A 25,991-nucleotide genomic window follows, 5' to 3' on the forward strand; every position below is an offset into this window, starting at 1 on the left:
GCAACTGAACATTTTCTTCTTTTTTTTTTCTTCCTTTCATATTGAATCCCCCCAAAGCACAGAGGCTTTTCTCATCTGCCTTTTATTGATACTCTCTCTTAACCCCAGTAATCTCTTTAGAAATATTGAAAAGTTGGAGAAGATAGTTATGTGAGAGGCATGTGAAGTGTATAATAAAAATAATGAAGGTTTGGTAACTCACTAGCTGGGAAGCAAATTTCACATAAGGAAATATGGTTCCACTCTAACATTAATAGGCCTAGATAAGCATCAGTGCAGCATACATAGCTACATGCTTAAAGTGGGACTTTGAGACCCACTTAACACTCTGGATTTCGGATTTACGATGAATAATGTTAACACGCACGCCCTTTTCATCCACAATAAATCACGGGAGAATGGGACGTACTTTATCCCATGCAGGAGTGGAGGGATGCCTGCTTCATATTCAGCTCAGACAGAGTGACGTCTCTCTTTTTTATTTCTAACATTGTCATGGTAACTGCAGCCCTCGTCAGATTCCTTTTGCCCCAATCCATTTTCTCTGGCTGTCTATGAATATGATATTAGGGTTTTTATCATCCTGACTTTGGCTGGCTCTGTCTGTATACGGGCCATTCAAAGGGCCATCCATCAGACACGCAGTCTCCCACACACACACATCTACACAAAGACACACACACTCATCCTGGCATAGAGGATGCTACAGATATTTTATACACACAGACATGCATAAATCCTTTTGAGCCAAAGGCCAGGACAACAAATGTTCCCTCCTGACACAGGCGTGTGCACACTCACACACTTTCGTACTTTCCTCTGATGGTTTCGACTAAAAGGACACAACAGCTACATGCTAAGAAGTTAAATAGCATCTCTGTTGACTTTGTCTTTGTGCGTTCATCTGCCGTCGCATCTTCTGCTCGCTCTTTTTTGTCGTCTCATCTTCGTTTGACTTTCTACTCGCACTATTTTCTCTGTAAAGATAACCCTCTGATTCACAAAGGTCTTGTTTTATGAACCACGGTTGCATTCCCCAATTCTAATTCCTCTCGTCTCTTTTTCTTTCTCTCTCGTGCTTTATACTCTTCAGGAGATACTTGGCGGTCCTCACGCAGCGGAGCAGAAATATGATGCTGAGTTCTTCAAGAAGTTCCGCAGTCAAAATATCGTTTTGTCAGCAAGAAACTACGCCAGGGTAAAATAAGGCTCTTGTTTTTTTTCTAGTTATCAAACTGTTTCTCATAGAATAGAAAAACAATTTGATGTCTTTACTCTCTTTGTGTGCAAAATGCAGAAATGTGTCATTTGTTTGTGTTTCCAACATTTGAAATGCAGAAGGTATATTTTAACTATCTACAAAAAAAAACACATAATTCAGTAAAAGGAGCACCATGTACTCTCAGTGAGGACTACATCTGTCTGCAGCTGTTGTAGATTTACGTTTTGCATTCATGTGGTACACACTCACGACACAAATGCAGTATAATTACACGTAACTATAACCTTCATCAAGGTAAGATTTATTGCCTACACTTGTTTTGTCTAGGTTTATTTAGTATACTGGTTCCTGTGTTTATTTCTTTGTTTATAACAGTGTTTTGGAGCCATTTCCCCTCTTATATATTGTGTTAGAATAGCAGCTTAGTTTCTGACTGTCATAAAGTTTGTGCTTTTCCTTTGAGTATGTATTCAGTTATTGTCATATATTTGTTTACCTACAGGAGAGTAACGTGCAGGCTCTGGACATCCTGTTCACTTATCACGGAGCCGAACTCCTCCAGCATCGATTAGCTATCCTGCACAACTTCCCAGAAACCACCTCCCCGCATGAGTACACCACCCTGCTGCCTGAAGCCCGGTTAGTAACACATATGCACACCCGCATTTGTTCAAAAAAAAATCTTAAAACGGGAAATTATTGTTTTTGTCTTGACATAATAGGCTCAAAAATAAATGTAAGCTGCTGCCTTCCTGTCTTCATGTTGAAATGGGTGCTATTTCATTTGAGTCCTGTGGAGGAAACATGGAAAGAATATGTTATTCAAATTGCACCCTGTGTATTTATACTGACAGGAGGGTGATTATTTATGTTCAAATTCCTAAGAAACATAAACCATTCTAATCCGATGTACAATTTTTACATTACACTGTTGCACAAAATAAATCCATTGAAGGGGACATATCATGTAAAGCTCAACTTTTCAGTGCTTGTGCCCATACATTTGGATATCTGAAGTGCCAGTCACACAAAACAAAACTCACTAACTGTGAAATTAAACAACTGTTGGTTTCTTAGCTGCCAAGTCAGAAAACATGGGATTCAGCAGCACCCTCAGAACGTTTTAAGGACGGAGGTCTACTCAGATGAGCTTGTTTTATATATTGGGGCATTGTACCACAAGGCTGTGTACTGTCACAACTGATGTTTTCAAATAAATATCTGTCCACAACAGTTACAGTATGTCAACACACACAAACATTGAATCATGAGTGCTGCTATTATTTAGTGGGAATGTAGACACAGCATTCCAACTATCTGTTATGCTACGCACACAATTCTTTATTATTCCGCCGGGTTATTTTGCGCCTCTTCTTCTCCCACATCACAGAAACTCCGTTCAAAACATCAAAACGTTCAGCTCGGTCGGGAATCGATGGCTATTACTTTTATCATTCATAACTTTCATAATTCCAGAGATACATCCCATAATCCATCACATTTTTAACATGGAAGTCAATGGAGAAACTCTTCAGACTTCAACAATCTTAATGCAACTTCAACTGCTAACTGTTCCTTCTTCAACTGCTAACTGCTCCTTCATACTTTCACTCAGAAACCTCATTCCAACTTTAAAATGTTACACATCTTTCTGCCATTATTCATCTATCACAACTTTTCAATCTGATTCGTACTTTTAGAGATATTAAACATTGTTCAGACCTTGGTAAAGAGTCCTTCTTCAGATTTTAGAGTGTGTGATGTCACAGCTCGAGTGGAGGACAGATTTAATTTTGCCTTCATATTTTCTTTTAAACCTGCCATAATTCCCAAACCCTACATTCCTGAGACATAATTTTTCATGAGAAACGTAGGAAAACATCTCGTAGCTTGAAAAATAATTCAACAAAATGCCTCTTGAGGGCATGAAGTGACAAAAACATGTCTCCATTAAACCCCATTGTAAGTTCAGCCTCCCCTTTCCCCACCACAGCAGCCAAAAAGCCCACATTATTAACCCGAAAGTACACAAAAAGTACACTTCAGATGCTCAAGTTCCTTGACATGCTTCACGCTTTGAAATTTCACCGATATCTGTTATGGTTCTTCAACAAAATGTTCACATATAAGAGGTTTATCTCTCACTCAGAACAATGCAACTGCTCTCCTCTCACTGATTACTGCACATCACCATGGAAACCTTTGATCTCTGGACACGTCGTTAGCTCAAATATGAACACCTGTGTCATGGAACACGATGATGTCATAACTCCAACTGACATGCTCAGAGCATCAGACTTCAGATAATGGTTAATGGTCCTGCCCTCAACAGCTCTACGTCAATTATGGGGTGTCATCATATGCCGTTTCCATGAAAGACGATGTCGCTATAACTCCTATGAAAATGTTCAAAAAGTGCTCAAACTTCACATGTGTGCTAACAGTCCAGCCGTGAAGACATCTACGGGACAGTTTTGAGATTTCTTCAAATGCCGTTGCCATGGCAACTAGGGATGGGTACCGATCCCCAGTATTAAACGGGCCCCGGGGCTGAATTATTAAAGACCGTGGTACCGTTAAGCTCCGACGTTATCGGTCTTTTTATCGGCACTGGAGACATCTAAAAAAGATATGTCATATGAATTATTGCTACACAAACATTATATTGCAGTTTTAGTGTCGCCAACTCCGTTTCTAATACACAAAAAGACTGCACAATGCTTCCATGATTATTTTTAATATTTTCGATCTCTCTCCCCCGCCTGCTTGTGAGGGGGCGGGGCAGTTTACATACACGCGGCTGCTACATGCAGCAACACACACACACATGGAGGAGATGGCGGAGAGAACGTGCTCCGAGGTTTGGCTAAACTTTACCCATCTCGATGCTCGTTACCTAAACTGCAATAAGAGTTTAGCATGTAAGGGCGGTAACACGAGCAATTTGTCTAAACATTTAGCAAAAGTGCACCACATCCAGACGGAGAAATACACCGAGTTCGACTGTCCTTTCTAGTAGCTCTGTAGTCCCATCCACGAATAACTGTTCCACGTCAGGTGTTATGTATGCTAGCAGCAACACACAGAGTTAACTCAAGGATACAAACATGGGTTAATGATTAGAGGTAACTTAGTTATTTGTTTTGTTAAAGTTTCAGCTATTCTGTTGACAATTCTGTCATCAGATTATTTAATACGATTTGTTAAAATATTGTTGTTTCTTTTGATGTGAAATATTATATTTGATTTAAATAAAAAGCAATGTTAGTTTTGTTCACAATTTGTTTAGTTAGTTTACCTTATTTTTTTCTCCAAAAGAACCAATAAGAGTACCGTTAAAAGACCGGACCGATAAGCGGTATCGATAAAAGTAGTAGTACCGTTAAAACCTTAACGATACCGATCCCTAATGGCAACACAATGCTCGCCTTGAAACACGGTTTTCTCATAACTTCAGTGAAACTGCTCCAAACGCCCCGAAACTTCACAAGTTTGGTAACGATGCAGCCATCAATGTATCTAAGCGTAGTATGGGGTGTCATCAAATGCCGTTGCTATGGCGACAGATCATTCGCCATTAAGTTAGTTCAGAAGTTTGCAGTTAAAATATTCTGCTGCTTTTCCAAGCCTTTTTACTTTCTTTTCTTCTCTTATCACACATTCAAGCCCCCTGTGTTCATGTATCATTTCAATCTAAATTCTTCACTTTCTTCTTACACATTACATTTCAGCATAGCAGTTTAGCGTCAGACTTTCAGCATAAAGCATTCCCACTAGCAATTTCTTCAGGAATTGCATTCTCTAGTTTTAAATGTGCTTTCCTTATTAGTCTTTTATAACTTATTGCTGCTAAAGGTCAATTTGTGCTTTTGTATTTTGTACATTTCCATATGATGTGTTGTGTGTTTTTGTATGTACTTTTCCTGTCCTTGGAGAAGCCAAAGACACATTTCCATTTAAGTGGACAATAAAATCAGTCTACTCTAATCTAAAAATGAAATTTGAAGTGAACAATCAATAGAAAAGAACATGTAAAAATGCAGCCAAATTGAGAAACTCATTCCTTTTTATACTTTAATTCGTTCTTAATTCTTTTTTCTACAACAATTCACTCTCCGAACATAGAAGCAGCAGTGTAAAAATACATCCATTTACTTTGGGGACAGGCGCCCTCTCGGATGTCTGCAAATTAACATTTACACCTCTCTGGAACGCAGTCGTCAAACGCCTACCTACATTTCAAATTAAAAGCACCCAAATCTGGAATTACACCTCTGTTGAAGCATGCACTCAGAGGTCTTTCTCACTTCTTCTTCTTTTTCTTTGTTCTCACTCTCTCACAGCGGGAACTTTTCTTACATTACACATGTGTACCCACAGAGCTTAAGGGCATTTGCAAACACGGCAATGGCATAAAAGGAGCAACACTTAATTGCCTCTTCTAAATTTACACGCAAACAAAATTGAACACTTTAAAAGGATACAACACTTGCGGCAGTGGGTGCACTGATTTTGTTCTAGTTCTCATCTCTGCTTTGGGATTGGAGGAGCGCTGAAGGGGGAGAGGATGTGTGACAAAGAGATGATGGAGGAGTGTTTCGGAGAGGAAAAAGTCATTACTCACCCCGTTAAGGTTCACTAGTAAAGGTGACTGGATTTACTGATGAGTGCAGCCTGCCATCCACTTTTGCCTTTTTGATACCTTGAACTCGTCTCCCCTGCATTTTCACTTATTCCCGTCTACTCCTATATATTCAGTGCCAGTATAAAATGTATTCAATTATACATTTATTTAAAGGTCCCCTATTATACTGTTTTTCATCAATATATTATAGGTCTCAGATATATACAAAACATTGTTTCTGAAGTGTTGCATTGTAGCATGACATAAACCCCTCTGTTTCAGCCCTGTTTCAAAAGAGCTGATTCTCTGTCTGTTACTTTAGATGAAAACAAGGACCCACTCTCCACGCTCCTCTGAGAGATATTTGGTTATAAAAAACACAATGGTGCTCTAGGAGGAGATTCAGGTGATATGTTACCTTGGTTGGTTATTGGCTAATGGTTACACAAGCCAAAACATCGTTATGACATCATAAAGTGGCCAAAATCTGATCAGCTCATTTTCAGACAGGTTTTTATATAAATGGATCAGGACAAAAAGAGAGAATATTTTTTCCTGTAACTTTCAGAATCTCTTTACACAGAGGGGACACATGTTTATGTATAAAATACATGACAAAGTGGATTTTGCATAATAGGTGACCTTTAAAGAAACACATACAACATAGAATACAATGTCCCCTGGAGTTAAAATAATATAAATGTATACAAATTATTATTACTCCCGGATATACCTAAACGCACACTGCCAACACCGCTCCCTTTTGTTAGCCATGTCTAAGTTTGTATGGAGGTCAGGTGGCTGTGGCTCTGCAGTGAGCATCCATCATGGCTCTGCCGCTGTGGGGCAGTTTCCTATTTCCCCCAGCCTGTGAGCACCAACCGCTCCTCCCCAGCAGCACGTCGCTCCTCCACTGCAGCAGAAGGAGTCAGCTCATGCCATCTGTTTGGAGCTCACTTGCAATATACAAAAATCTTGTGCTACACTGTAAGGGGGAAATATTCTCCTGTTGTACATCGATCAGGTCTGCAATGGGACCTGTTGAAGAATACAGAAGAGTGATATTTTGTTGAATACTTCTACCTTGCAAAGGGTTAGCTTGGTGGGAATAAAAATAAACTAGCACAAAGTTTGTCTTGCATCTCCATTTCCCCCCAGCCTCCTCTCTTCCCTCTCCTCTCTCAGGCTGACATGAAGTAGATTAGGGGAGCGGGCGCGGAATAATTCATTCCTCCCATCGATATCCGAGCTCTCACACCAATATTTACTCTCCACCCTCTAATCTGGCTGTCTTAAATGAGGAAAGAGGAGCAGGGAGATGGGGAACGACAGAAAAAATGGGAAAGAAGTTCACTTTTAGGGGAAGACTTCTCGATCTCCATCTTCTCGGTTTTAAAACTCCAATCTGAATGGACGGACTCGTCCTGGAATATTGGTAGAAGTTTTCCTTCTTTTGTGCGTTGACATAAATCACATCCGCTACTCGGACACATCTTATGTATTTTGTGATTGGGTAGAATTTATGGCCGTGTTAAAAAAAAAACTGCAGCAGCGCGAGTGCACTCGACCTTTAACTGCACCAAAGCTATAGATGATTTGTAGCCCGCGCTATCTCCTTGAGTTTTACAGCCACAGTACATATTTTTCTGTCTAAAGACAAATAGATAACAGGGCAAAATGCATTAATCCTAAAATAAGATATAAAACTGCTTCTGAGCACCCCAGTATCCCAGTGTGTGTGCCTGTGCGTGTGTTTGTGGGTGTTAGTGTCTGAGTCTTGTCAGCACTGACACTCGAGGTTACAGAGTCATTCTTCACTTTGGGTTATTTTCTCGTGTGTTCCCTATTTATCTTTGTCAGACCTGTCACACTCAAGGAGACCAGGAAAGAGTAAAGCTTAGCACCAACACAGCGTTTAGAAAATAAATGTCCCGGCTATTTACAACCGAGGCACGACTCCGACTCTTTTTCTGAAGTTCTTTGAATAGTTTATTGCTGTGCTTTTTAGTTTTTTCTCTCCCCCGTTCTTTGCTTATTATGCACCGCTGTTTCCATTTCCCATATGCTGCTACCTCTCTCCAGAATGTTCCGGTTGTTTATGACCATGTTTAGTTTGAGACCGTAAATGTCTTTGCTGATTTATCAGCTGCCATGTTAGGTATGGTGTGCTTTTTTTGTTGAATCCTGGCTAGTCATTGGTCTTTGTTTTGATATTAGCTTTTGATTATGCTTTTTCCACAAACTAACCTCTTTTACTCTAATTTAGTACATCTCTTCTCCTTACTTTTTCTATGTCATGCCCTGCCTTGTAGAGTTTTTTCCTGTATTATTTTTTTAACATATTGGTCTCTTTGTCTTTGAAACTCAGCAAGGATGCAGACGAGTTGGCTTTGATTCCATGGGATGAAGAAAGACACAGAGAGATGGACTGGTGCGAGGTGGAGGAATGCAGGTAAACACTGAAGATCTCCTTTCTCATCACATCAAGGGTTTCAACAAACCAATACTTTAAATCACCTGATGTGAGAGTAAAATCTCCCATAATAACAAATACTCTCGCAGTGTTCAAATCCATGCTCTGTACAGGCCAGATTCTAGTGCTGGCATCATTATGTGAAACAAAACATGACATCTTATTATCTAAATGTGAAGCAGAACCATAACAAACTAATACCAAATCTTGTAGCACTGCCAATTTACGCAATTTGCTTGCTGCAATAGGGAGGCCAGCTTCATTTACAATTTCGTTTAGCAAGCTAATTTTAGTGCTCTTTGGTGTCGAGTCATTATATCAGTTGGCTATTGGCTAGGTGTGTTTGGCTGGAGATTGCAGGGTGAAAGCTGCGATTGTATGACAGCAGCAGTGTGTAAGACAGTGTTTATGACACCCATACTTCTTGTTTTCTGCATTTTATATTTAAAATAATATATATATTTATACATATTTGTCTTTCTATTGTTAATGTTTTCTTATTTTGTTCTGCTCTTACCCTCCGCCTGAAAGGATGAAGGTGTTGATATCAAATGTTTGTTATTTTTGACAAATCCCATGAGAAGACCCAAATCAACACTGAGCGTCCTCTCTACCTCTAGCCCAGTTGTTGCTACTGCAAACAGAAAATACTTTATGAATATATTACGCTCATTTTGAAGATGCAAAATGTATTTAAAGCAGCAATTTACAGCGAGTAAATATGGGACCGAGTTAGAATAAAACACAGTACCCATTAATGATAATTAAAGATATTGGCCATTAAAAATGTGTTTTTAATTGATTTTCTACTCAAATGAAGCACGATGGCACGAGCAATTAGCAATATCCGACTTTGGTTACACAGACAATTTATATTTGTAGAATATTTAGTGAGGTGTCGGAATAAGATTTTTTTTATAGTCTAATCAGATTGGTCAAGTTTTGCCAAACATAAGCTTATCGACAAACTGTTTTTTTTTGCCCAATGATTGAAGGTGTTTGTTGTGTATATACAGTAGGTTGAAGATGTGGCGCTGTCCGTAGTTCTGAAAAAGAGAATAAGAGATTGGTAGAAAGACAGTATATGGTTTCTCAGCCTGCTTGTGTTTTATGGTTTTAAATACTACTTTTGGCGATAATTCCATTCCCCCCATTATAGCAATTCACAGAGAGAAGAGAGGGAGAGACAAAGAAAGAGGGAGAGACAAAGAAAGAGGGAGAAATCACTGTTTCTACAGCCCCTGCTGATTTTGAATCGTTCATAAATTCAAAAATACATTTAGTTTTCTGAGCACTACCTTCTTATTTAGTACTGATCAATAATGCATTCGTTGATTTTGAAACTTATGTTGTTACTAAGCCTTCATGAGGCTATCTGATGGTCCTGCAATTCAGTTGATAGTGCAAGTTCTTTTCACATTTTATTGACACTTTTATGAAAAGGGCTGATGTTTATACTGAAAAAGACTTTAAAGTGTGTAAATTGACACATTCACACTCTCCCTCTATGTTTTCCTTTTAGAGCGATGCTTGAACAGAACTTGTTTGATGACGACAGTTTCCTGTACGAAGAGACTACAGACAGGCTGAGGTTCCACACGGCGACACCATCCATCGAGCTGCTGACCGACTGGTACCAAACCCGAGCTATGGACATCGACTCCTGTTCCAGACAGGTACCCACATCTAATGATGGTAAAAAACAATAGAGTGGTGCAGGAATGAGTCCTAAACCCGGAAATTAGTTATCATTATCACATCCGGGCTTGTCAATGTTTTTTTTAGGATGATGTTTTGGATAGATTCACGAAATAAGGTACAGTGGGGCAAACAAGTATTTAGTCAGCCACCAATTGTGCAAGTTCTCCCACTTAAAAAAAACTATGAGAGACAGAATGGGGGGAAATAATCCAGGAAATCACATTATAGGATTTTTAATGAATTAATTGGTAAATTCCTCGGTAAAATAAGTATTTGGTCACCTACAAACAAACAAGATTTCTGGCTCTCACAGACCTGTAACTTCTTCTTTAAGAGCCTTCTCTGTCCTCCACTTGTTAACTGTATTAATGGCACTTGTTTGAATTCGTTATCAGTATAAAAGACACCTGTCCACAACCTCAAACAGTCACACTCCAAACTCCACTATGGCCAAGACCAAAGAGCTGTCAAAGGAAACCAGAAACAAAATGGTAGACTTGCACCAGGCTGGGAAGACTGAATCTGCAATAGGTAAGCAGCTTGGTGTGAAGAAATCAACTGTGGGAGCAATTATTAGAAAATGGAAGACATACAAGACCACTGATAATCTCCCTCGATCTGGGGCTCCACGCAAGATCTCACCCCGTGGGGTCAAAATAATCACAAGAACGGTGAGCAAAAATCCCAGAACCACACGGGGGGACCTAGTCAATGACCTGCAGAGTGCTGGGACGTGTTTGGAGGAGAAAGAATGCTGAGTTGCATCCAAAGAACACCATACCTACTGTGAAACATGGGGGTGGAAACATCCTGCTTTGGGGCTGTTTTTCTGCAAAGGGACCAGGACGACTGATCCGTGTAAAGGAAAGAATGAATGGGGCCATGTATCGTGAGATTTTGAATGACAACATCCTTCCATCAGCAAGGGCATTGAAGATGAAACGTGGCTGGGTCTTTCAGCATGACAATGATCCCAAACACATCACCCGGGCAACGAAGGAGTGGCTTCGTAAGAAGCATTTCAAGGTCCTGGAGTGGCCTAGCCAGTCTCCAGATCTCAACCCCATAGAAAATCTTTGGAGGGAGTTGAAAGTCTGTGTTGCCCAGCGACAGCCCCAAATCATCACTGCTCTAGAGGAGATCTGCATGGAGGAATGGGCCAAAATACCAGCAACAGTGTGTGAAAACATTGTGAGGACTTACAGAAAACGTTTGACCTCTGTCATTGCCAACAAAGGGTATATAACAAAGTATTGAGATGAACTTTTGTTATTGACCAAATACTTATTTTCCACCATAATTTGCAAATAAATTCTTTAAAAATCAGACAATGTGATTTTCTGGATTTCTTTCCTTCTCATTCTGTCTCTCATAGTTGAGGTATACCTAGGATGAAAATTACAGGCCTCTCATCTTTTTAAGTGGGAGAACTTGCACAATTGGTGGCTGACTAAATACTTTTTTGCCCCACTGTATGTGGTTACAGAATTGCTTTATGATATTTACATTTTGTTCAACAGCATACAAACTGTTGGTAAATATTCCTCTATTGGAAAAGCTTTTTATTTAATTTTTTTTTGCGTACATTGTTTTACATTTTTTTTTATTATAAGCAGGGGACTTCCTGTAGATTAAAAGCTGCTAAGGTTCCTTCTTATATTTTAACTGGACAGCAGCATAACATTAATTAATAGACATCTGGCAATTGTAAAGATAATTGCCGTTGCACATTGCTCTTTTAAACGTGACGGGAGATGATGCCAACCTCCATCAGTCAAGGTAACTTTGATCCTATCTGACAGGCATTATCATATCTGCCATATGGGCTTGTAATGAAGAGTAACCAAAGCTTCTGTCATCCGCGGTCTCAAGCTGTAACTGAAAAATAGGACTTGATAGGACTTGTTTAGCGGAGTAATGGGATGTAACCACCGGAGCTGCCCCCTCTCTCCACCCACACTATCCACATGTCCCGTCCTTACCTCCTCCACAATGATGGATCAAGTCACAGCGCTCTCTTCTGTCTTTGTGAAAGGACTAACCAGGGAGAAGTCATATCTTTCCCCCTCATTTCTCCATTCCATCCCTTTCACTTGGTGTAATGGAGGGATGGAGAATGAGAATTTGGGAGTCCATTGCTCATATTTTGAAGCTGACCAGGGAATCGTGCCTTTCATCATCCACATAAAGAGAGAATAAGAAGGAGGACTTGGTAACAAGAAGTATTTTTTTATCCCTAGAAATCACACTCCTTCATTCTCTCCCTTGTTCCCTTTGAATCTCCTCTTGCTCTCTCACACGTTACTCCAGGAGCATCTTGGGAGCATCCCAAACCCCTCACACATCTCCTTTTTTCCACACACTTTCTCACACTTGCATAGACGCAACAGAGAGAGAAAGACATTGGCTCTGTTGCCATTTGCTGAGTTTCATTTCCCCCTCCCTCCTGCCCTCTTTACTTTTTCATCTAATTTGTTTCTCTCTCGTTTGCACCCTCCTCCCATCCCTCATCAGGCCTTGTTTATGCTTGGGAGAGCGTTTTAATGGAGGAAAATGGGTTTTGATTAAAAGGAGGCACATCAGAGGAAGCTGGAGTGTTTAAAGCCGGTCACAGAGCTGCATGAAGTGAGGCGCTGAATGGGAATATTGACAGAATGACTCGGAGAGAGAGATGGGTTTGAAAGAGAGGAAAATTGAAGCGCAACCAACAAAAAGAAAAGAAGAGGATAAGTGCTGGGCCAATGCGACATCCCTTGTTGGAGTGTTATACAAACACACAAATAGGAGAGGTCAGGACTAACATTTATTGAGGAAAAAAAGGAAAGCAATCTCATGTTAAGAGCTGTCTGTAGGCAACCAAAATCACAGGATATTATTAACAAAATGAGAGGTTAGCTTTTGGAAAGCAGACGGAGAGGGAAGGGAGGCACACAGAGAAGGGAAAAGGGCCAGACTTGGAGTCCAAATGGAGGCTGGTCATGGTGTATTTAGAGAGATGTTGCATGAAGAAGAAGAGCGAGAAGAGCAGAACATGTTGTGTGAAAGAAATTGGCCGACATAGGACAAGGCAGAGAGACAAAGAAAAGTTCAAATTGAGTTTGAGAATTAGGCCGGAGAGCCTGTGAAATGTGCCGGGGTGAAAAGAGATAGAGAGTTGTGTTACACGCTGGAGAGAATGATGAGGGGAGGGCACGGAGGCGAACTTGTAATTAAAAAGTGTGAGATTTTAGCATCTGAATTGTCTGTGGTTAGCTGGGGAATCTATCTCTGGAGAGCAGTGAAGCAAAGAGGGAAGGGTGTAGTGGACGGGCAGGGTCTTTACTCACAGTTAGATCAATAGACTTCCCTCTTGTTGTATCTAATTGCTCAGGCTCTGACTCAAGGTGATTTGGGTTTCTCTCTCAGAGCATACACTTATTTATTCAGTAGCAAAGTTGTTGAGAGATCAGCCAAATGACAAGGTGGCAGACCCCGTGAGTGTGCGTCTAATGTGCCTCGTGCACGAGCAACACGCTAAGAGCTCTGCCGAAGGGCCCTCCTTGTCTAAAAGGTGGAGAGAAAGCAATCATCACTACAGGGCCCAGCGGCATCTGCTATCGATTGGCTGGCATCCGCAGGTGGCTGAGCATTGATTGGCCGGGCGTGCTGCCAGCATATAGGTGGTCAGTTATCGATTGGTTGCTCTTCTGGAGTTTTATGGATCAGAGTAGCAGGAAGCCCACATCTTCCACTGTTTTATGGTCCCAAGACTAATGATTGGATATCAGTAATGACTGACTGGTATTATTTAGTTTCAGATTGGTGCGGATGATATTGAACTCAGCAACAGTTATTCAATGACATGGCACCTTGTTCAAAACGATGTTGGAATTGGATTTGTTTAACAGTTGCTCCATTTTAATATAAAAATAAGTAAAAATAAAAATAGTTTTATAAACATAGTAAAAGAAAACAATATAGCAACAATACATTTTTAAAAATCTGTATATTACTGGACAGTAGTCTATATATATTTGTAATGATATAAATACTCATATTTTTATTACTATTATAAGTAATTGGTAATACAGCAATAATCCAAAATTATATATGTGCAGCGCAGTTGAATAATAAATGTTGAATATTTGTAGGTTGAATTATTGACCAAATGAATATATAGATCTGTTATGACCTGGCTCAAAAGGCCACAACAAAAAGGAGATGCACCATGTCAACGGTTATCAAAACATGTTTATTTAAAGGAAACAATCCAAATTAAATGAAGTGCAACAATAAGTAAGGCATGAGGTGTGGACGTCAGTGGTATCAGTAGTGTAAATGCAGGGTGAGGGTTGCATGAATGTGTATGGGTGAGAGTGTTGAGGTGCACAAAGTAAAGCAACTAAAGTAACAACCATATATACTCAACAACACCAGGCTGCAGTCGGATAGTTTAAAAATCAGCTCCTAAGTTCTAACCCTATCGTCTATTCCTTGACCTCTGAGTGAAACGTCACGGGGTTAAGGGATAGTGGATAGGAGAATTCAAAAGGACTTAGGAGAAGAGACTGCGGTACTTTAGAGAATCCGAATGCACTTTCACTATCCGACGTGTTTATGATGCGCCAGCGGACGTCATTGTGTGCGTCTGCTGCTGTGGGGAAACCATGGAAACCACAGTTTTCTATACAGCGGACTACAACATGGATGTTTAATAAGAACGAGGGACTACTGTAAACTCATCTCGAGACTCTGCACCGTGCTCTGATGCTGCTGCTTTGCTTTATGAACGTGGACAACAGAGAAACATATTCTTCATGACCAAAGTTGGAATTGAAATACAAAAGGAAAGTGAAACTTCTGCTCGTCTCCCTCTCCCTCCGGTCCACATTAATACAAATGATCCCAATAGGCCTACGTATGATTGTATGAACTAAAGATCTTAAAATCAATACAAATGTATTTATTATAAATGTTAGTCCTTACCATCTATCACTGTGTATATCACCATTCAAACATCTTTTAGAAGTTGAACAAACCCCACACAGCTCAGTAAAGACTGAAATGTTGACTTTATTTGATAATTTCAGTGAAAACTAACGTTCATATTTCTCTTTTTGATTATAATACTGATGAACGTTCAAAACAAAGCACTTTGTTAACTTACCACCTATGTTTTAAAATGCTTAATAAGCACCGTAACTTTCATGATATAATTTCTCGGTCATAATCGGTTGTTTCCGTGAACGGCCGACTGTTGAGTGACGGCAAATGCTGCGGCTGCAAGGCATTGTGGGGCAGCATTTTCGCTTCTCCTGTCGGTAGGGAGGTCCAGTGGTTCCTAAGCTAAAGGAGGTTATAAAGGAAGTTTGAAACCTCCTTTCCTATCATTCTCATCATTCTAGAGAATTCGAACGGCACTTATCATGGCTGCCACTGAGGGACTTCCGGGTCATTTCACTCCTTTAGGAAGGTTCCTAAGCTAAATGGACTATTCGACTTCAGCCCAGGTGTCTGCAGGGTAAAGCAGAGCGAGAACAGCTTCAAATAGCTGCAGGACACCAGACCCAGGTGCCCTGAGTTACTGTAATCAATGCAATCACTGGAGCCAATGCAGCACAGACAGAACAGCCACACCCTCTCTACTGATGGACCCACAGGGGCATCACAAGATCTTATAGGGTTAAGACCAGAGATGAATAATTACGGGTTTAATAAATGTTAGGATTTCTTCAGTGCGACTGTAATGCTTTGGATTGGAGTACACAGAGTCCATGCTGTTTTTTCCACTCTCTGGAATTAGTTTTATTAGACGGCTTGCAGAATTTCAACATGATTATCGCATTATCTTGCAGAACCTCTGAAGATAACTGTCTGTTTTTTGCATTTGGTTAATTTATCCTAAAAAGCCAAGTGCCGGCTATAGAAAAGCGATAGAAATTCTGTGAAAAACTAGTCAAAGAGTTGTCATTCAGAGTCTTAAAAAATGGCTCACAAAGTGTATGTTTACTTTCAAAGTAATACAAATAATCAAAAGTAATCAGCAATAGGTTCTACCTCTATTGGATGGATTGCAATGCCACATTTTAAACAGACATTCATAGTGCACAGAGGATAAACATTTCATATTCACCAGCGTGCTTCAGCATGACTTGAAAACGTTGGAAGGATTTTGGTGTTCACAGTCGTGGTTTGTGAAATGTCTTTTTCCCCCCTGACTTTTCATCTATTGCCATCATAAGGTCCCATTATGACCAATACATTTTTAACCATTTGCTATTTTGGCCTCAAAAAACCACTAGGATGGCTGTTGAGGTCTTAATCTCATAAAACTCAGGACAATAGTTAATAGATAACCAGCTGGCAAGTCTCCAAAAATATACCTTACAAGGCTCTCCTTGTCTAAAGAAGTATTTTTGTTTATTTCCCCTCTCTCCATCAGGTGGACTGCGCCCTGTCGCTGGTGCGCCTGGCGAAGGAGCGGGAGATCCCGGGGCTGGAGATCCTGTGCGATGACTTGGTAACCATGGAAACACTCGTGTACGAGACATCGTGTGAATTGAGTCTGACACTTAAAGATCTGCAGCACCTAAGTGACATTGACAAGCTCCGTCTGCTCATGAAAAATGTAAGTTGCCCAATTGACTTTTCCCTTGAAAGGCTTTATTCCCATAATATGTTTTGAAATGAGATATTAGATTCATAAAACTATAAAGTGGTTGATGGAAGTCTGATAAAATTGCTGTTATCACACTGATGTCCTCATGTTGCCTTGAAAGCCAAACCATTAAAGCAAACATATTTTTACAGTTTTGACCAAAACCCATTAGGAAATGAAAACATTTATGATGTTTTTATAATGCAGCCTTCTGCCCACTATAATATTTAAATGTGCATTTACCGACATGCTGCTTTTTATAGTTGAGTATGTAGTGGTTTACATTGTCAGTAAAATTAGAAAAGCTTTTCTTCCATTTTCCTATTGCTTATTGGACCTTGAAAAGGCAATGAATACAATACAAAGATGTATTTATTAAAGATCTCACTGTAAATCAGTTTCTGAATTCCCTGATATTTGATAGTATAAACTTATCGTCCTACATGGACTAAAGACAGTTATAAAAGCAAGTCTGTTCCAGGTACTACAGTTACAAGTCCCCTCGGAGTACATCATGTGAGCTGTCCTCTAAATTGTACCTAATAACTGCCAGCTTTAGCCTGTGACGACCACAGCCAATAGGATCCTCCGTACTGGCAGGCAGCCAGCAAATGTTGTGGACTGCACGAACACATGCTGTTTCACTGCTTCTCCCTTTGCAGTGTTTCCCCTAGGTTTACTGCTTTTGGGGGTGGGGTGCTGCCTGAGCGTGCGGGGGTGGCATTGGGATATATTTGTTTTAAATCCTCTGGAGCAGAAGAGAGAGGAGCTGTGGATTATTGTTATTGATTAATGCATCAGTGGTTCTTAGGGTCAAAAACACTAAACTCACAACTTAAAATGAAAGCGTTTATTTAATAAAAGAGCACATGTTCAATGTGAAAAGTGACAGTAGATATAGATTAGTTGCTATTTGGTGCTATATATATATATATATTTAAAAAAATTATTTAAAAAATCAATTATAATTTTTTTTGTTGAAACCCCTTGAATTTCAGGGGGGGCGCGGGGCTCCGTTGGCGGGGCTCCGTTGGCGGGGCTCCGTTGGTGGGGCTCCGTTGGTGGGGCTCCGTTGGCGGGGCGCAGCGCCCCTCCAAGACAATGGTAGGGGAAACACTGCTTTGGGCACTGTGTGTGTGTGTGTGTGTGTGTTTTTACCAAACTCGCCCAGATTAAATCTTTCTCTATCCCTGCATCTCATGTCTTTCTTGATCAGAGACACAGTTCAGCAAAATAAAATGTTCATGTCTGGGGGTGCAAGCTTGCATTTAGCATCTGTATATTTCTTTCAATCCAAAATGTTGTGGATGCTCTTATCTGTGTATCCCTGAATCAGAGCTGTTGCAATGTGGGTGGGTGCGAGGCCATGCAAGATTTAGACATGCATCATCTCAAATCGGAACTCACACGCCGTAGCCATTATAACGTGGTTCAAGTCAAGGTTAATATGCATGGCATGTTTCGATGTCTTAACCCTTGCATAAATGTGTCCCGTTTTGACATTGGAATGCAGTTAAATCGCTTGACATTTGCTAAAATAATTTTGCACAAAGAAGAGAATAATAATAATAATAAAGCAGTGCCAAAGGTAGCTCTGACCCTGGATGAGAAGAATTTAAATTTCATATTTTCACCAATATTTCAAAAATACAGAGTAGCCAATAACTGTATAGTTGAGCTTCCAGGGCTGCGGTCAAAATAACCCTAAAATGTAACATCTGTTCCAGAACAACCTTTTTTGTTCACCTTCATTTCATTTAATCGTTTATCTGAACCGGGACAGTGCACATTAATGAACATTTTAAATGTAAATGAGCCGGATTTTAGCTTTGAGCTCATTTCCATCCGTAGTCCCGTCACATACAACATTTATGAACATAACATTTATATACTTGGCAAACAGAAATACATGATATGCAGAAAGAGCATGAGCAGCATACAAGCATTTACCACAAGGCAGTACAATGTAGCAGCTATGACATATAAAGTGCAGGAGGCGATAAAAGAGCTACATAAAGGGAAAGAGGAATTACCCCTGTGTTAAAGTGCATTTACAGTAGCGGTGATTGCACGTCTGTTTGTTTCTCAACCATTCTTTAAGTTGTCCTTTAAAACTATTGAGAGTGGGATAATCCCGTATCTCAGTTGGGAGGGTATTCCACAATGAGCTGCCTTTAATGGAGAAGACATTTTGTCCAAAAGTAGTCCGTCTACGGTGGACTTCACAGTCTCCTCTGGTTTCTGACCTCGTGCAGCATCCAGTGTGTTTTTTGTGGATGAATTCCCCTAAGGGAGGAGGGGCCAGTCCATGTAAACGTTTATAAATAAAGCACATACTTTTAAAAGACTTACAATTGTCAAAACTCAAGAAATTGTGTTCCTCAAGAATGGTACAGTGGTGGTATGAATTTGGTGGACCTTGATGGAAAGTGTCATAATACAGAGGAAAGATGTGAAATAAAATCCCTAAGGATTTAGGAAATGAAAAACCCAGAGCTAAGAGAATCCCATGACAGATGTTGTAATCATATTTTTTTTGTGCCAACTTTGCACAGAAAAAAAGGCTGATTGTATAGAAGACTATGTGGAAATGGCCCTACTTCTCCTTCATTTATTACCTCAGTAAACAGTTTCCCATATAGTTTATGGTCTCAATCCCTACTTTCAAGTCTTCTTAAATACAGCCTGTTCATTTTGTAAATGATGGTCCCATTATAGAGTAAAATAGACGATAAAGAAGTTTTACCATGTGTTTTATTAGACCTAAGGGTGTGTGGGCACCTGATTGTATCGATTTTATTAGGATTCATAAACTTAAAGTAATCGTCTTTCCTCCACCAGTCCAGCATGGAGCGGTACGTAAAGGACACCTTCCAGTGGATGGTGCCGTTCCTGCACCGATGTGAGGGGCAGAAAGAGGGCGCTGCTAAATCTCTGCTCAGAGAGTTCCTGGTCAGCCTGGCCCAGCAAGACCTCACGCTGCCTCTCATCGTCTTCCAACACTCCAAACCTGACGTAAGTACACACACACACACACACACACACACACACACACACACACACACACACACACACACACACACACACACACACACACACACACACACACACACACACACACACACAACGGGGGAGGTCACACTCGGGTAACCACGGCACACACACTGCATCTCTTGATGTCCGTGCCATGTCAGGGCCAGTGTCGTAGCCCTGCGCTGTAAATGTTATATTTATGACCCCATAAGGGCACAGCCAAGGACATGTCTCCTGACTATTAAAACATACAAACAAACACACATCCACACACACACTCGAAAGAAAAAAATGCTCAAATTGATACAGTGCTTGAATCTGGATGTTAAAAAGACTCAGTCATGCCTCAAAAACCTCTCCTCTCCTCTTCTCATTTATTTTCCTCTCCTCATTTATTTTCCTCTCCTATCCTCTTCTCATTTATTTTCCTCTCATCCCCTCTCCTATCCTCTTCCCATTTATTTTCCTCTCCTCTCATCCCCTCTCCTCTCCTATCCTCTTCCCATTTATTTTCCTCTCCTCTCATCCCCTCTCCTCTCCTATCCTCTTCCCATTTATTTTCCTCTCCTCTCATCTTCTCTCCCTACTTGTCCTCTCCTCTCTTTGACCTCAGTGCCAGCAGAAGATCATCGGGGACCCAGACCAGCTGATGGCGGTCGCTCTGGAGAGCATCTACAGCAGTGAGAGAGACGACCAACTCAGCCTCTGTTACGACATCCTGGAGTGTCTGCCACAGAGGGGCTATGGGTCAGACACACTCGGACACACGCACACACACACACACACACACACACACACACACACACACACACACACACACACACACACACACACACACACACACACACACACACACACACACACATTTGGGCAGACATGGAGGAGGAGAGTGATGATGTAAAATCCCGATGAGTTATATGGTCTGGTTTTGATGGCCAGCCATTTGAACAGTATTTTTCATCTTTTTTAAAAGAAAGATGAGCAAAACCTGCAGAGAGTGTTTGTTTCCTCTCGGTAGGAATTGCCTTTATATTGAAGGAAGTTATGCTGGTATTTATTTGCACCTGTTATCCCTAAAACCTGTAACACTTATTATTGCTCTCGGATATGTTAATGCTTCCATTTTTAAATAATTGTAGTTTTACTGTTTTGAGTTTCTTGACTCAAGTGTTGTCTCGTGTGATGCAACTAAATAAGAAAATAATCTGATTTTGTACTGTTTGGTTATTTTAAACCATTTATTCATTTAATTTACAGAACAATTACTTTATTGTGATTATGGCCATATTGCCCACCCCTCTCAAACAGATTATTATTAAATGTCAACTATAATATAAAGAGTGCTGTCCACCATTGCCACATACACACATTATTGCTACCCCTCCCACCTTTCCGCCTCTCTTCTAGGACCCATCAATAAAGCTAACTACCACCTCTGTTTCTGCCTTCCTTCCTTTGCACCTTTTCTTTTCCTCCTCCTCTCTCTCTCATGCTTAACTCTGACTCCAAGGAGCTATCATTTAGCCCAGCTTCAGTATATTTCTGTCACGGCCTCTCTCTCTCTCTCTCTCTCTCTCTCTCCCTCCCACTTCTTCTGTAACACATTTGATTTCATATGGCAAGAGGGCTCGTCCTTTAAGTCTCCCATGAGGCTGTGTGGAAAGTCAGTGCATTCGAAGGAGAGGGAGTGATGCAGTAGTAAAACATAGAGAAGAAGAAGAAGCAAGAGTGAAGCAGAGAAAATAACTACTTACTTAAAATGAATTAGAGTGACTTGTTATAAGATGAATTATCCTTCCTCTGCGCACCTTAATTGGATAATTTAATTACTATACTAAGGAGCGCTTAGTTTTTTTTCATGACAGCCGGCTGAAGCAACCATACTTTGAAACAATGGTATTTTACCCTTTCTTGGCCTGGGAGCACATTAACCAAGGCAAATTAAAGCAGATTACTTTTTTTATTTAGCCCATTTCAACAACAAAACAATCATAAAGGAGATTTAAATACAATCAAAAACATGAATTAAACAGCCAATGTAACAAAAAAAAGCTTTCCCCTCCTCACATAACGTTGATGGAAAATGACCTTTTCTTTAGTTTTAAGATCTGTTAGCTATTGGTTAACATCCATCGCTAGCAAGCTAGCTAACACTGAAGAGGATAGTAACTTATCAACTCAAACCCATTTTTACAGCAATAACTATAATATTAAAAACATTGCTATTGGTTGTCTTTGTATAGGGGACTAAGGCTGTTAAAAATGAACAAAAGCCCTATGTTTAGTTCTGCTATTACTTCTGAACTTAGCTTAGCTATTAGTAGCTAGTAAGGTGAGCTAGTAGTCAGTTAATGCTTCTCACTGGTGTTTGTTGTCTATGCTGTTTTATTTGTTCAGGTTGAGAAATAAAGATTTTTGCTGCCACCCCGTCCTCATACAGTAGGTGAATAAAAAGTGTTTGTGGCACAGCTATAAACAATTGAGCAGTCACAGAAGCATGTTGTCCTTCCAGAAATAAGTAATCCAAATATCTTGCTGTCAACAATGTTCATCAGAACTGCTTTCAACTAAATAAGTAGTCGCAATAAAAATGTATAATTGCTATATTGAAGTATCATATACAAACTTCCTGGTAACACGTTTGGAAACCATGTATCTCAATCAACACATTTATTCAGTATCATTTGCAGTCTCAGATACATCCTGTAAGTCGCAGTTCAACACATCCCTCCCCTAACAAGCACAAAAATGAAAATAATTAGTGCTATCAAGAAGTTTTCTCATTTATTAGTGCAGTTTGGCAATTGAGCTTATTAACTGCTCAACATAGGGTCTTAATGTACACATATTTCAGTGTATATAATACTCATACGTTTCTTTCTGTATCAGCACATTTCATACCAAGCATTTCACTTTGCCAGACAGACTCTCTTTCTGCAGTGCTTGGATTAGCATTGCTGCAAGGCTCTACTGTAAATTCAATGCCTTCAGCTTCAAATTTCTCCCAGGATTTCTCTGACTTGCTAATCTCCAAAACTCATAGCATAGACTATTACATATTTGCAAGCTAGGACAGAAACCATGACTTAGAAGTTCCAAACCAATTTTCTGATTTCTGTTTTTTTCATTTTTGAGACAGCTTAATTAAGTCTGTCAGAGGAATGTGATGTGCATTCACCCCAACGAGGGAGGGAAATGCGGAAATGGGTATGGGATTAGGTGGTGAGTGAGGGAGAGGAATATAATGAGGAAGAAAAAGGATATTAAAAAGGGGAATACCAGGAGGTGGAGCAGCAGAGACGTGCAGAACGGAAGAAGAGAAACACATTGAGAGGTCAAGATTTTATGTGTGTGTGAAAACAGAGAGATAACGTAAAAAAAAAAACACTCACTCGCTCACTGATGCACACACACAAGGTTGTTTCATCAGGGTCAGGACTCTAGTGGAGTTCAGGCCAGCCTGACCCAGAATCCTTTGCCTCAGGGCAAAGCATCGTGGGGTTTTATTTTTAGTAGAATTTGAGCACAACTTCACAGTGACAGGCCACAGTCACACCCACACACACACTGTATGACCCACAGAGGCAGGCATGCACATTCACACTATGCACACACTTTTTCTCTATTTTGCTCTACTTTTTAGTGCTTTTTAATGACATGAACACAAAATAACTTTTGTTGTTGTTTTATCCTCATACAGACAAGACACGGCCATCACTGCATCCCTCCACGATCAGGTGGACACACTTGAGAAGCATCTCAGGTAGGTCGTATTTCAGCCCCACTTTAAAGCCTTTTTCTAATCATGTTCAAACTTTGAGATATAGAGATTCACTGTTTACTTCATTTTCTCTTAATTAATTTGCATAATTTCTGTCTTTTTTTAATTCCTACCTCCGGTTCTTCGTCCGTACATCACTCCTGTGCCCGTTAGCAAGGCATTTAAAGTGGCGATGAGAAGCCCATCACTTGGGTGATTAGTGCTGCATTGCTTGGGAAATGTTCACTTTGTAAGGCAAGGCAAGTTTATTTATATAGCACCTTTCAGCACCAGGCAATGCAAGGTGCTTTACAAAAATGAAAGACATTCAGACAAAGGCATTTAAAAACAGTAAAAGATAATAAAAACAAAAAATGAAAGACATTAAGAAAATGGCATTTAAAATCAGTCATTAAAAAGAAAAGCTAATAAAATAAACATTAAAAGATCAAAGTTACAGTGCAGTCTAAGATATGAATAGTTCAATTATTTCGGTTCTTGATTTTTAATTTATTCACAGAACCTCCCTTTGGAAATCCGAACATTTCCGTCCCGATTGTTAATTTAGACTGATTGTTTTCACCATGTTATGCTCTCATGACATCCACAATCGGACTCTCAGGAGGGTGTACTAGCTCCCTACTCTTCTTTGCGTTCCATAACAAAGTCTTTAAGTGTTACCTGAACACCCCGTGTTACCAAAACACTATTTTTCACCCGTCGGTGATGTGATACTTGTTCATCAGTACAAATCACCCAAAAACTGATCGTAAACCCTGGCTACGATGGATATCCCAAATATCCTACTTTCGAGCAGTCCCTCTCATAAATGTCATGGAGTTTCAGACGGTTTTCACCATGTTTTGCTCGCATGACATCCACAATCGGACACTCAGGAGGGTGTACTAGCCCCCTACTCTGCTTTGCGTTCCATAACAAAGTCTTTAAGTGTTAAAGACTGAACACCCCGTGTTACCAAAACACTATTTTTCACCCGTTGGTGCTGTGATACTTGTTCCTCAGTACAACTCACCTATTGATGAAACTGATCGTAAACCCTGGCTACGATGGATATCCCAAATATCCTATTTTCGAGCAGTCCCTCTCATAAATGTCATGGAGAAATTAATTACGTTTAAATTTAAAACATTAAAAGAAAAAATACATGCATAAAAGTTACAGTGCAGTTTAAGATATGAATAGTTCAATTAAAAGCAGCGACAAAAAGAAAAGTCTTCAGCCTGGATTTAAAAGTAGTCAGAGTTGCAGCGGACCTGCAGGTTTCTGGGAGTTTGTTCCAGATATTTGGAGCATAATAACTGAACGCTGCTTTACCATGTTTAGTTCTGACTCTGGGGACAGAAAGCTGACCAGTCCCTGAAGACCTGAGAGATCTGGATGGTTCATAATTTAGCAGGAGGTCAGAAATGTAATTTGGGCCTAAACCATTCAGTGCTTTATAAACCAGCAGCAGTATTTTGAAATCTATTCTTTGACACACAGGAAGCCAGTGTAAAGACTTCAGAACAGGAGTGATGTGATCCACTTTCTTAGTGTTAGTGAGGACTCGAGCAGCGGTGTTTTGAATCAGCTGCAGCTTCCGAATAGATTTTTTAGTGAGACCTGTGAAGACACCATTGCAGTAGTCGAGTCTACTGAAGATAAAAGCATGGACAAGTTTTTCCAAATCCTGCTGTGACATTAGTCTTTTAATCCTAGATATATTCTTTAGGTGATAGTAGGCTGATTTAGTAACTGTTTTAATGTGACTGTTGAAACGCAGGTCAGAGTCCATGACTACACCTAGATTTCTGGCTTTATCTGTTGTTTTGAACATTGCAAACTGAAGCTCAGCGCTCACTTTTATACGTTCTGCCTTGGCTCCAAAAACCATTACCTCAGTTTTATCTTTGTTTAATTGGAGAAAGTTCTGACACATCCAGTCATTGATTTGTTCAATGCACTTACTCAGTGTTTGAATTGGAGCATAGTCTCCTGGTGAAATTGTTACGTAGATTTGTGTGTCATCTGCATAGCTATGGTAACTTATTTTGTTGTTTTTCATTATCTGAGCCAGTGGTAGCATGTAGATGTTAAAGAGAAGAGGCCCAAAGATGGAGCCTTGAGGAACCCCATATGTCATATTTGTCAACTCAGATGTGTATGTACCTATAGAAACAACGTTGTTTCTGTCCTTTAAGTAGGATTCAAACCAATTTAGAACTGTTTCCGAAAGTCCCACCCAGTTTTCCAGTCGGTCTAGTAATATGCTGTGGTCAACAGTGTCAAACGCAGCACTGAGATCTAATAATACTAACACTGAAGTTCTGCCACTGTCTGTGTTTAAGTGGATGTCATTACAGACCTTTACAAGAGCAGTCTCAGTGCTGTGGTTTGGACGAAAGCCTGACTGGAACACATCGAAACAGTTATTTAAATGCAAGAAATTACTCAACTGTTGAAAAACAACTAGGTAATGATCTTACCTAGAAATGGGAGGTTTGATATGGGCCTGTAATTGTTCATTACTGAAGCATCTAG

The 25,991-nt window shown here is 40.1% G+C and overlaps 1 protein-coding gene across 2 annotated transcripts in view; it reads left to right on the forward strand.

Moving 5' to 3' along the window:
* Positions 1-25,991, forward strand: part of nbas (NBAS subunit of NRZ tethering complex) — a 223,581-nt gene that overhangs the window by 44,817 nt on the left and 152,773 nt on the right. For both annotated transcript variants that reach the window (XM_034076461.2, XM_034076462.2), the window contains exons 20-27: positions 1,094-1,198; positions 1,725-1,861; positions 8,215-8,298; positions 9,842-9,995; positions 16,442-16,627; positions 19,499-19,672; positions 20,304-20,437; positions 23,391-23,453. In XM_034076461.2, coding sequence (XP_033932352.1) covers positions 1,094-1,198; positions 1,725-1,861; positions 8,215-8,298; positions 9,842-9,995; positions 16,442-16,627; positions 19,499-19,672; positions 20,304-20,437; positions 23,391-23,453 — 1,037 coding nt within the window. The remainder of the gene's footprint in view (positions 1-1,093; positions 1,199-1,724; positions 1,862-8,214; positions 8,299-9,841; positions 9,996-16,441; positions 16,628-19,498; positions 19,673-20,303; positions 20,438-23,390; positions 23,454-25,991) is intronic.

The sequence above is a fragment of the Pseudochaenichthys georgianus genome, chromosome 24 (assembly GCF_902827115.2).
Source record: "Pseudochaenichthys georgianus chromosome 24, fPseGeo1.2, whole genome shotgun sequence".
Lineage (NCBI taxonomy): Eukaryota > Metazoa > Chordata > Actinopteri > Perciformes > Channichthyidae > Pseudochaenichthys > Pseudochaenichthys georgianus.